At 38.8% G+C, this 12821-nt stretch overlaps 1 protein-coding gene across 1 annotated transcript; it reads left to right on the forward strand.

The window, feature by feature from the left end:
- The first annotated feature begins 6840 nt into the window (after positions 1–6840).
- Positions 6841–7821, forward strand: LOC122352486 (transcriptional and immune response regulator-like). The gene has a single exon (XM_043249895.1). It carries the CDS (start codon positions 7179–7181, stop codon positions 7479–7481), a length of 303 nt encoding a protein of 100 aa, XP_043105830.1. The 5' UTR covers positions 6841–7178; the 3' UTR covers positions 7482–7821.
- The last annotated feature ends 5000 nt before the right edge of the window (positions 7822–12821 follow it).

Here is a 12821-nt window from a genome sequence, read left to right on the forward strand (position 1 = left end):
GGGATGTCCGGTGTGAGAGAGTCGGGGTTTCAGGTGGGGAGGGTGGGTTTTGTTTGATATCGGAGAGGAATGGGGGCGTTCAGACCACTGACCCCGTTTTAGGAGGGCTTCTGTTACAAATATTCCAAACATATCTTGCAGATTCTACGGGAAAAAAAAAAATGTTTGACATTGTCCATTTAAAAAAAAGGAAAAAAAAACGAAAGTAAAATGAAATATAAAAATGTGGGGGAAAAAACTGGTGTCGTTTCTTTATTTCTTTGTCCGTTTTGATTCGTGTGTTGGCCAGTTTCCAGATTTTTTCGCTCGGCTTTTAGCGGATGATTGATGGCGACTTGTGTTTTGCGAGAACGGCTTTGTCATTTTCTCTTCTTTATCCATGTCTGTGCTCGTCAAGGTTTTCTATGATTACTACGTTCGCGTTTTGAACGTTCTGTGCTTGAAGGACAGCTTGCGTATTGTTACCTGTCTGAACACGACCCACACATGCACATGCCAGGCGAGGCTGAGATTGAATGATATTTGTGCTTTGAGACCCAAGAATGCAGAGCGAGATTATCTAAAACCGTTCTAAATAAAATATAAATATAAAACGGTAAAAGGTTCGACTTCCATGTTGCGTTAGCATGTAATTGATATTAAATATGTATGTATAAACCTTAGTTATTTCATTATTTTAGCTACCTTTTTAATCTGATTAAATGTGGAATGTTAATGTTGTTTGTGTCCTTAACGTGAGGTCATCATCTGAAAAGCTCAGTTTCAAGCCCCAAGGTCTAGTGTTTTTTTTTTTTTTGTTTTTCCCCAACTTCTCACACACTCGTGTGAAGGATGTAGCTGAATACAATATAAAATCACACTTCTGGTTTACCGAAAGGCCTTGAAACGAAGCACACCCTCAAAATAACGTTTGTTGCACCACAGAATATTTCACAAGCCCCTTATTCAACGCAATTATAAAGCCGGCTCTTTCCCAAACCAGCCTGAAAAATTCCCAGAAATGCCAAAAGGAACGAATGCCAGTTTATTAGCGTGGAACATGCATTAAAAGTCCTGTGGGAAAACGAACAGCTCACCTCGTTTTAAAAATAGATTAATTAACTGGACATCTAGTTATTTCTTCTAACCGCTCAACCCAGTTATGATTGCAATTATACGCTAGCGTTTAATTAGCAAGTTAAACGTAATAAGCTCTTTTCATGTGAGGGTAAAAACTAACACGGTTAAATATGATAATGTGTCATTTAAATGTTCTTAAGAGCCCATGAAGCTATTTGTATTGGATCGCTGAGTTGACTTGATCGTGTGTTTGTTCATGCAACAGTCCTGTCAAGAGCAAGTTTTCCAGTAACTTCAGCTTTTGAGAATAATAAAACGCATGAATCATGTGAAAATGAGAAAAATAACAGTTCTTTGTTGGTTTCTGTGGTTCCATGAGGAACCTTTAACATCTATGAAGGCTTTGTAAGGAGTTTTAAAACAAAAGTTCCAAAAGAGTTTTCACAGTGATGAGGAAACCTTTTGGGTAATGGTTCCGCTTCCGAGAACCATTTTTTTAGTGGGAAGAACATTAATAAGCTAAAGAACCTACATCATCCACTCTCTCATGCACATGCTTATAGTAGTACGTTTAAATATGGATGTTTCCCTTACACACATCTAAACTCCCACGCACTTCCATTACAAAGCTTGGATGAGCCAGGACGTTTTTAATATAACTACGATTGCATTCGTCTGCACCTAGAACGACTTGAGGGTGAGTAAATCGTGAGGTCTTTTAAATTTGTGGGTGAACTGTTCCTCAACGCTTTAAACTTGTGCAATGGAAAGGTTCCTTAAAAAGTATTCATAGTACCGTCAATGCCAACAAAGAACCTTTATTTTCAAAATTGCTTGGTTGAAAACGTTCATTGCATTATTAAAATGTTCCTCGCACGTGGTCTTGCTCCAAAGATGCTTCAAGAGTTTATTAAAACAGCAAAGAATCAGTAGGGCATCATGGTCAAACGTTTATATAGAGACGTTTTCATCCCGGACCTTTTCAGCCTTCACTTAAACAGTTACTAATAAAAAACATTCATCATTTGCATGGCCTCGCTAGCAACACTGATGTATACCAGTGGTGTCGTAGCAGCATTAAGATATGAAGCAACATCTTTTACCTTTTGCTCTATCATAAAAGAAAATGAGTGATGCAGTACGTCCATCCTACCGGGTTCTCTTCCATTCTCATGAACTCTAGTAATGTTTAACTCAAAGCGAGTGGAGAGCGCCCTCTTTTTAAACATTGAGGTGTTGCAGGGTCACATTAGAGGCGTTACGATGTAGTTAACGTGGCTCTCTGTAGGTGGATCGGGTCTCTCGTTCAGGCTCGTTGCTGCGATTTGCTTCACAAGCTCATTTTTTATAATCTCCCGAAAGCACATTGTCCCCCGTAGAGATGCTATTGTACAAACCGCAAACTGGCTTATTTAACGTAAGCCAGTCTCATCCATTATGCTCGATGAGGAATGAGATTATCTGATCCAGTAGATGAAGCGCAGTCGTAACGTTTGAGTATTTAATCTGAGGGATCGTTTATCTGTACCTGTAATAATTCTCGTGTAATCTGATGGCAGCGGATGCTTTTAAATATCTCTCTTCTGTTGGTGTGTTCATCGCATATTTCTAGCCTAGCGGAGGCGAGCACTATTCAATTTTTCTTCAGTAAATGAAAACCTCTCTCTCGGTAACGTGAAGGACGTGGTCATGTAATAGTGTGCTAGCGTTCAATACTGCACTCATCACTTCCATTAATGTACAGAAAGACGAGTGAAAGCTAGGCAGAAGACATTTTAGCAAGTCAGAGAAGACGACCTTCCACATATATGTGTGTGTGTGTGTGTGTGTGTGTGTATATATATATATATATATATATATATATATATATATATATATATATATATATGTTGTTGTTTTTTTTTCATTAATTTTTGAATCGGCTCTGACTGGATTCTGTACACATTACTTGTCAACAGCAGATCAGGTTTTTATTTATTTGACGATATGCATATCAGAGCGCGCGCTTAATATCAGTAGCCAAACAGTCTGAATCCTGCAACTGCCCGTTTTGGCGTAAACTGTTTGCAGAGCATTATTGACCACCCACACACACTGGCTCGGCTGCTTTTGGCTGTTCTTTGTCATTTATTTCTCTTTATCTTGGACTGTCTTTATATCGAGGCCATTCTGTAGCTGAAAATCCTTCTGAAACCTCATCCGCCAGTGGCCGTTTACTCGTGCGGAGAGTGTAAGGCTTGGATTTTTTTTGTGCTCTTAAACACAAGACTGTGCTGTATTGTGGCTGCTAAGCGCGACGTGCAGAACAAAAAAAAAAGAGCATTTTATAAATTACTATCGATATGCAAAATAAGAGTCCCTTATTTTTTTTTTATATGCACGAATTTAAATTCGTTTTTTAAAAAAGACTTTTAAGGATTCAGATTGCCCATTTTGGAGAGTAATATTATATTTTCGCGCGTGGATTGTGTGGTATCCCTGATCTGGACATTTCATAAGCGCACAAGAGAATAACGTGGGAGCAGCTCCACCTGCTGTCTCGTTTTGGACGTTGTAGTTGAAGTGACTTGAAACTGAGAAACGGTGCTTAATAGAATATTTGTTCGCTTTGACTTTTTTTTTTTAAGTCTATTAAAACGGCTATGCTTGGCGTCCTGTTTAACAGAAATCAAATCGCATAGCTAAAACAAAAACATGCACTGTACTAGGGGTTAATTATGGCCTAATAAAGCAACCCTACCTTACGAGTTAAGTGTGTGCCTTGTATAACAACAACAAATTATGCCTAATTACATGCAAGTTACCCTAAAGAAAATCCTAACGCTACCTATACAGTCTCCCCGATCTAATAAATGTGCGTATGAATAGTACGCCAAATAAAAAACGTAAACGCGTGTTATAGATACGCAAAAAACGGACTGCGTATCACACGCACGCCAGCAAATAGTCCATAACATGCGTAATACACGCGGAAACGTATGCAAGCCAAACTCGTGCCTGTCATACATAAACCACTCGTGGATAGAAACCGCCTTAATCCTAAAAAAACGGGTCACAAGCATCACTGCTTACTTCCACCAGCGTGGCGGGCTCTTCTTATCGAGTAAATGCAGAGCCCAGGGCGAAACTTAAAGCATTCTTCCCACAGTTTAAAACCAAACACCGAAAGCGCAATAAGTAGTTCAGGTTTTCCCGTTAAAACGAGTCATTGATTCGATGAAAAAGTGTCACATCCAACCTTTGTGGTAATTTTGGGATTAAGTATTTAAATAGTCGGCCGAAGTTGCTTTAAAAAGTGGAAGCCGCTGCAAAATCGAAATATGGCTGGTTTCAATGAGCCTAAACGTGACTCTTTTCGGCCACAAGAGAGCGCTGTTCTCAAATCGCTAACTACAGAAGTTCTTAGCCTGTTCGTTTAGCCTGAGTCAGACCATATTGCGGTGTTTACGAGTCTAAGTGAGGGACACACACACACATATACATACATACATAAAGTTACAGTAATGAAATGACAACCGAAGAGTACCGATGGTATTAGAGTATGTGGAGCTGCTCTTTTTCCAGGACTTCTCTCTTGCGGTTGACTGTAGAGGAAGGGCATGTAAAGGAAATATATATTTGTTTCTAGGCAAGTACGAGTCACTGTTAGTTACCGTTGTCATGGTTCCATAACAGTGCCCTCCTGTTGATAGTGGTCAGTCTCATTATGAGCGGTGATTAACTAGGACTGTATTCAGCGTAAGTAAGAACACAATCAGTGCTGTGTGCAGATGGGAAGTCAGTGTGACGTGATCCTTCCTTCTGTTGAGTGAACGAGCGGTGCAGCTTAGATTCTTTGATGTAGTTTTGCTGTGTTCCAGTGCAGGATGTTATACTGCTGTTGTACTCAAACCCATGAGTGCTATGCCATGAAAGACGTAGGCCTTGCTGGAGCCCAGGGAATGTGACGACAACATTCATAAAAATAGTCATGTTTCCTCAGAAATGTTGAGTATCTGTGTAAGAGCCTTTATTTACTATACATATTTATAGTAGACCTTTCCCATCCTTTAAAGGACTGAAATGGCTCATGGGAATTAAATATAAACACTGATTGCGAAATTTGATTATACTAGCTGGCAAAAGTACAGTCTGTTTCTTGACTGATTTTTTGTGTGTGTGTGTGTGTGTGTGTGTGTGAGAGAGAGAGAGAGAGAGAGAGAGAGAGAGAGAGAGAGAGAATCATAATCTTTTGCAATTAGTCACTTTGGTATTAATGTAGTAACAAATGGCAAACAATAGCTTAAGGAAACATTCTTTTTCTTTCATATTCAGAAAGCCATCCTTTAGAGCAGTGGTTCCCAACCTTTTCTTGTTTGAGGCACCCTTGGAAAGCCTTTCAAAAGTTCCCACACCTTATAAGGAAATAGATATTTAAAATCTCCGTAGCTTTTTTATTATTATTTATTTATTTGTTTCATTTCGAGAGTTTTCATGCAACAACACCTTATACCTAGTCCTAGATGATATGAGAATACTGTTTACACCAGTGGTTCCCAACCTTTTCTTGTTTGAGGCACCCTTGGAATTTTTTCCCCGAAATTTTGGCGGCACCCTCAAAAGATCTCACGGCACCCCTTAGTGCCGCGGCACACTGGTTGGGAACCACTGCTTTAGAGCATTTAAAGATCGTAATCAAATCAAGTTTATTCAATGAATATTAAATAAGAAACGTTCACAAGCTATCCGATGGGAAATAAATAATAATCATGTAAAGATGCTTCTGCTTTTTTGCTTATTTTTTTTTTGCACATTTTTAAGTGTCCTCATGCTTTACAGTTTAAATTAATTTAAAAATAGCACAATTCTTCATCCTTAAAGCATTTTCTGTTGTTTGTGTGCTAAGATGATTCAAATTTTTTTTTTTTGATAGTATAATACAAAACAGGTTTTTAATGCCATGAAAAAATAATATCCTTCTCATGGCACATGCGGTATAACGCATGCATGCGATAAGTAGCATCATGCGGAAAGAACAATCGGTGCTTACTTCTGGACATTATCTCATAAAACGAGAGAACTCTTATGTTGTTCCTCATTTCCAAACCAGCATCACTGATGAGTTCTGCCAACGAAACGGTGTGTTAACTACGTAATGCCCTGCAGGAGTAAGACAAGTGCTGAAATATTAAAATTTACTGCTAAAAATTTCAAACAACACTGGTCATATTCATAAAGTTTGAGGGTGAGCGTCACACAGGTAAATCCCGGGTGTCATAAAACATTTATATGTTAAACTTGCAGAGATGAAATCATCTGAACTGTGTTTGTCCCTCATCATCAATAAAACAGACAGTATGACAAAATACACAGGAGAAGCTCATTTGCTTCTGTAGCAAAAATATCTCCAAAAGTTGATTTTTAGTAGTCCATGATATCAGTAATGATGTATAATAATTAGCCTATAGTACCACTCCATTATAATGAAACTTTTTGGAAAGAATTGGGAAAGAAAAATAATATTAAGCTATAAAATATTGTTTATCAGTGGTATAACGAAAGCTGTAAATGTACAACGATTTAAAGGATAGTGTCAAAAAGTTGAATAATAATCAATAGACAAATTAGCAATTTAGCCTATATGGAAAATTTGCACTGTTATTGTTAAAAAATACAGAGCTGTGTTGCTTGTGTAGGCTAATACAATTTGAATAGCCTAATAATATGCACTGCTATTAATTCTTCCAAATAAATAACTGCACAAGCATAACTGATACTGAGATACGGGCTCGCTGTCTATCGTGTCAAGAGGCAATTTCTTGTAGAAAGTTTGTTAGAAAACATCTGAACTAAAATGGACCGAAGGGTGTCATTGTTTGAGGTCGTTTATAATGAGCCCGTTACTCATTAATGAAGTTCGCGTCTGCGTCAGAGCGCTGTCCCTCAACGCGTCCCGCTGAACGCGACGCGGGTAAAGTTGGGCGTTCACTTTCCGTCCGCGTGACATCACCTCGAAAGGGAATTCTCACGCTCGGCAGGTCCCCTATAAAACCGGCTCTTATCTCCAACGCCGGAGTCACCGAGAGCTCAGCCGCCGCCATCGAACAACGGGAGGTCTGCTCCAGCCCGTTTCCACCGCCATGTCTTCGTACTCGTCTTCAGACTCTCACCGGGTCAGCCCCGCCGTGAGCGGCGTCAAGTTCGACACGGCGCACCGCAAGAAAGCGTCGCCGAACATCTTCGAGAACGTCAACCAGGACGTCCTGGTGAAACTCTTCGAGAAAGCAGGAGACCTGAAGGCGGCGGAGAGAGCCAGGAGCATCCTCGCGCTGCACCAGGACCCCGAGGGCATCTCCAAGGCGCTCATGGCTCTTCAGCAGGACAAGAAAGACAAATTTATGCTCATTACCGGACTGACGCGCCAGTCGATACGGTTCCGATGAGAGGTTTTCGTTGGGGAGCTGTGCGAGATGCGTGCACGGAGAAAGAAACCCGGAGCCTGGCGCTCCTCGAGGCTTTGTGCTGAACTTGTGACTTACAGAGCCATGCTGGCGTGCTGAGAAAATACAGAGAGGGGAGGCTAAACTGATCCAGGGCGGGAAAGATGAGCTTGAAGACACCTGAGCGTCGATGCTTTTTGACACCAAGAAGAGAACGTTTGAAATATGGCCTGATGGCACGGGTGAAATTAGCTTGTGAAGAGATTCAATATCAGCAGTGTCGTTTTGCCATGTTACAGTATGCTTGGAAAAAATTTTTAATAAAATTGTTTTGATAATCCAATGATTGTTCATTTTTTGTTGTCAGTCATTCAATACGAGTCAACACTGTCATAATAAAATCGTAAATATTGCTGAAACTAGCGTTTGGCGAGTGAATGTCTGCGGGGTTTCTAAATAGTTTTCAGATCCATCTGTTGAGACATTTTTTTATTGGCATCTGCTTTTAAAATGCTGCTTTACCAAAATAAAGTGAGGGAAATAGTGTAAAATTCAAATTCAGTTAAATATAGACAGACACAATTACCTATTAGAAACTAATATTGATTAGCCTATATGCTAATATGCTAGTATCGTCAGGATCGAGACTGCTGATTAAATCATAAACTGGTTGTTAAGGTGCTCTCACATTACCGATAATCGGCGAAATCTAATCTAATCTCATCCACGAGATTGGGAATGTCACAGTGAAACATTTCCCCATTCAGATGCCCTGTTAAATGTATTATTATCGTCAGTTTATTTATATAGTTATGCTGCCGTGCTTCCCTTCACTGACGGTAAAACAGCCCTACTTTTTTCCGGTGAAATTTTAATGATGCGATCACGCCTTAAAGTATTATTTATAGCCTCTTTTCTCATGAAAATGCTTAGAAATAGTACTGCAAATAAAAACGAAAGCGCAAAACACTCAATAATTGACTTTGGCGTGTACTGTATATGCCACGCACGTGTTTGTGCATATAACGTATATCATTTACCCCACGACCCTAATCCTACCCATCGCATAACATATACACGCCAAAGCCCATTTTTGCCTTTTTATTTGCCGTGCTGTTAGTACGCACTTTCAAGGGATCGTGTTAACTGTATATAGGCCTAACTAAGGCTAGTTCACACCCAGAACAAAATAGCCTCAACACCAACGATAGGGTTCAAAGCGAGCTGCCCCTTTAAGAGCTCGAGCTCTTTGTAGTTGGGTGGACTCTGATTGGCTGGAAATGATTTATCTTTCATCAGATCGTTCTGGAAGTGATTCCAAGATATCTTTCCTTCATGTAGCTGTGGTGGGGACTTCCCTTTCTCGGATTTACTGGTTCTTTAAAATCTTAATAAAGTAAAGACAAAGCATTACAATTTAATATATATATAGAGGTTGTTTTATACAACCTTTAGTGCAAACATAGTAGTGAATATATTATTTCTCTTTAGACTTTCTATTTATACATAGTAAAAAAAAATTTTTCCAGGAAATTAATCAATAACACTTATATTGAGGAAATCTGCACTCAGTATAGACAGAAATATTTCAGATTACAATAATCTGGTAGATCAGGCCTATTGTTTCAAAGTGAGTAAACTATTTTGACACGGGAAATCTTTTCGGCCAATCTTTGAGGCTAAATCAGCAGAGTCCCAGCAGATGTCACGGAACTAATCGTGTCTGTTCTCGGAGATAAGGGTGTTTTCTGATGTTGACAGTCTGAGCCAGCCGTTATCCATCAGCAGCAGTCAGTTACTTCTAGTTTAATCCAGTTTTCGCATGCTCTTAAAGGTAGATGTCAATGTGGGTCAGAAATCGGTTTGGCTAAATAACACATGACCTATATTTCAAGCTGTAATTGTTTTTTAGAAGGCTGTTGTGACCCTTCTGACATGCTTCATTTCATGACATAAAAGCAAAACAATTTGACTAAAATTACGTTTAAGGCCTAAAACTGTTGTTTACTGTTTGATTGACTCTATAATGAAGGTAAAAGTTCAGATTTTCTTTGTCTCTAGACGTATTATTACTATAATGGCAGTATATTTACAGTCAAACAGAGGATCACATTACCTTGAATCTAATCCATCTGTCAACACTCATTTGGTCTGACCTCAAATACTAAATTACAGACCCAACCACATTAAAGAGATTTGAACTATAAAATGTGCATGTATATATATATATATATATATATATATATATATATATATATATATATATATATATATATATATATATAACAACAAACAATATTGTTTACCTAATTCTATATTCTATATTTAAATGTATAAATGCAATATGTCTATATTGAATAAAAGTAATACTTTATTAAGTAAAGTAATTATAGTTAATGATATTAAGAATTATTATATATAATATTTATAATTATATTATTATTTTATTGGATTATATCATTATTATTATTATTATTATTATTATTATTCTTGTTCTAGGCTGGAAACGATTCCAAGGAATCCCACAGATTCCAGATTGAACCAGTTGTGCTCTAACGAGAAAGGGGAACTTTAAAGTTCAACAAAGAGCTGCGTCATACATCTTTTTATCAATCTGGTGGGCAGTGCTGTGTTTCAGCGTGTGAGTCACTCTGGACAGTGACCCACAATCACGTGCACAGCTCTTTGAACTGTCACATTCATTTAAAGTAACTTTTATGTCACGCTTTACTGTATTTCAATTAGACTGATACTGCTGACGCAATCTTATTTTATGACGAACTTACAACTGACATGATCAGTACTATATCAAGATTAATAATGCAGATGTGTTCTCAGGCTGTCCCGAATGCCTCTTAGGGCTAAATCCTTCTTCCTTGGAAACCAAATGTCAAGCCAAGCTGCGAACATCTCTAAGTATGTACAGTCAGATGGAAAAATGTCCCAAAGATAGATTTTGTTGTAGGAACATTATTCATACTCTTCAGTCTGGCTTATTTTGCTTTTATAGAATAAGACAGCAGAAAATATAACTTTAGGCTATCTGTGATAATTGGTTAGTGGACTTCTTATTGCCCTTGCGCCCTTTTTTTTAACATCCGTTAAAAGTGTTTTTGATCTGCATTAGATGTAGAGCTTCTTAAGCCAGGCATCTTGTGGCGAAAGCGTCCCTCCCTAGTGTTTACTTTAAGCGCGGCTCTCCAAAGGCCGTGATAAACACTGAAAACTGTGTCATGCATTCTGCTGATTAAAGTTCAGTCTCAAGATATTTCCTGCAAGCTCATTTAACTGGTAGTAGCTGCAGTGCTGTCCTCTTGAGGTTATTCTGTGCCGTATTTATCCGGTTCTTCTGTACGCAAACAAGTTTTTTTTTTACTTGAATATATTGGCCTTCGGTATTTAAAGAAAATGTAAAGCCATGCACACTTTGATGTGTGGCACCACATTTTAAAAAGGTCAAAATCACAGTAAACACAAGAGGCCATACGAAATCGGTCCTAGGGGCAAAGGAAAAACCTAATGGCTCCACAGTTTTGGTTTAATATTGTCATTAAAAAAGCTTCCCGGTTTTCCATTTTAGCATGTCTGGTTTGCTTAAACTCTTGTTAACTTGTAAAAGATTAGTTCAGTACTATCACTGATGATTAGTGTACAGTCTAGTAAAATGAATTTGGTTCATCCAGCAGGGTTGACTATATCATACTGTACAAAATTATGCGCATGCCTCCACCTTCTGGACAGTAAAGGAATTGCACCTTTTATCTGTAGTGTGCTTTTTCAGTATACTTTTCCTCGTTTTTTTTTTTTTTTTTTTAGCGAGAACAACACTTTAGCGCGGTATATTTATTGAAAAGCAAAAGTGTCAGGGTTAAGGAATACAAAAGAAAATACGTTGACTTAAAACGGCCGGATAAATAGCCGCCGAGAACAAAATGAATCTGTTTTAAGTTCCACAGAAGAAAAATAAGCGATGCGCATTTGGAACAACTCGAGGGTACATTATTTTTGGATGAAGTATCCCTTTAACTATGCGGAAAGATCATCGATTTATCCGTCCGCCTGTCCATCAGTCGTAATGAGCAAATCGTTTCAGTCCAGTCCTCCGTGAATTTACTTCAGCTTTTGAATAGACTCGAAGCCAGTAAATACAAAGTAACCGCAGCCCTCAAACCCACGACATGCTCCAACTCGCAGCTGCCAACATATGGAAGAATTTTAGCCTCAAAGAACTCTGGGATTCTCCGGGAATGAGTAAAAACAAACAAGTTTACAAGCGGATCTCTGTAACAAATGACACTGGATGACTATCACGGTCGGTTTGGTGGCTTGTTTTTTACCAGTGCGATTTGCAATGGTCAAAATTGAAGGAGGCGGCCAGTTCATCTCGAGAAATAAAAGCCTGACAGACTTGTAAAAGCAGCTAGCAACATACAAGAGGAACGCTTGGTTTTATCTGCTAGATTATCGCCTGATGAATTTTGTGCATTGCTTGATGCCCAACTTACTTCAATCGTGGTTTCATGGTTTCGACCAAAATCAACAATGGTTCTATTATAGTTATTATAGTCAAAATGTATTAACAGTGTTTCGCCTACCAGTACGATGGTTAAACTGAGGATAGCATGAGGTTGGTTTGTTTTGGTTTAACTATAACCGTGGTGTTTTTGGTCTTATTTGTGGTAAAACCATGGTTAATTCCGCCGGGGCTGAAACTAGCCGAAGTACTTAACTGTATACAGCTGTAGTTTACAGATAGCCAGGCCTACTTAATGAAAATGTAGCCTACTCCACGCACTCAGTATGACAGAACAATGTCGTCTTCTCATCCAAAACCCACTCTATATGCTATATTTAAAGGTAAATGTGCTGAATACATTATCAATGGCCCTTGCTGTGCTATTTACATGCATTTGAATAATCGATCGCGACAGCGCAGAGACGCGTAATGAGTCGAACGCTCGACTTAATCAAACTCAAACCGGCTTATTTTAACTCAATTCTATCTTTTAAGATATCAGGAACTGCACGACGTTCTCATAGCATGATGAAACCTGCTAAAATGGAGAATTTGAGAAACTTCAGTACATCGGGGAGCAGCCATCGGATCTGTAGTACAAAAGAAACCCCTCCAGGCCCTTCAGTGATCCAGCCACTGTCCGTTGGGAATCACTTGCAATCCATTTCATTTTTAAAGACTGTCTTATGTCGTTCCTTTTATCTTTAAAGCCCTATGGGTCCTCTTGCCATGCACATCATTCCAGCAGAATGAAAAACACTGTATAAAAAAGGCCTTCGGGAGACGGAGAGACGTGATTTGTGGGGATTGCTTTATTTATTCTTATC

This window comes from Puntigrus tetrazona, chromosome 10, assembly GCF_018831695.1.
Source record: "Puntigrus tetrazona isolate hp1 chromosome 10, ASM1883169v1, whole genome shotgun sequence".
Classification (NCBI taxonomy): Eukaryota; Metazoa; Chordata; class Actinopteri; order Cypriniformes; family Cyprinidae; genus Puntigrus; species Puntigrus tetrazona.

Bases quoted from the DNA above. Each gene is read 5' to 3' on its own strand.
- LOC122352486 (XM_043249895.1), top strand. From the start codon at position 7,179: ATGTCTTCGTACTCGTCTTCAGACTCTCACCGGGTCAGCCCCGCCGTG.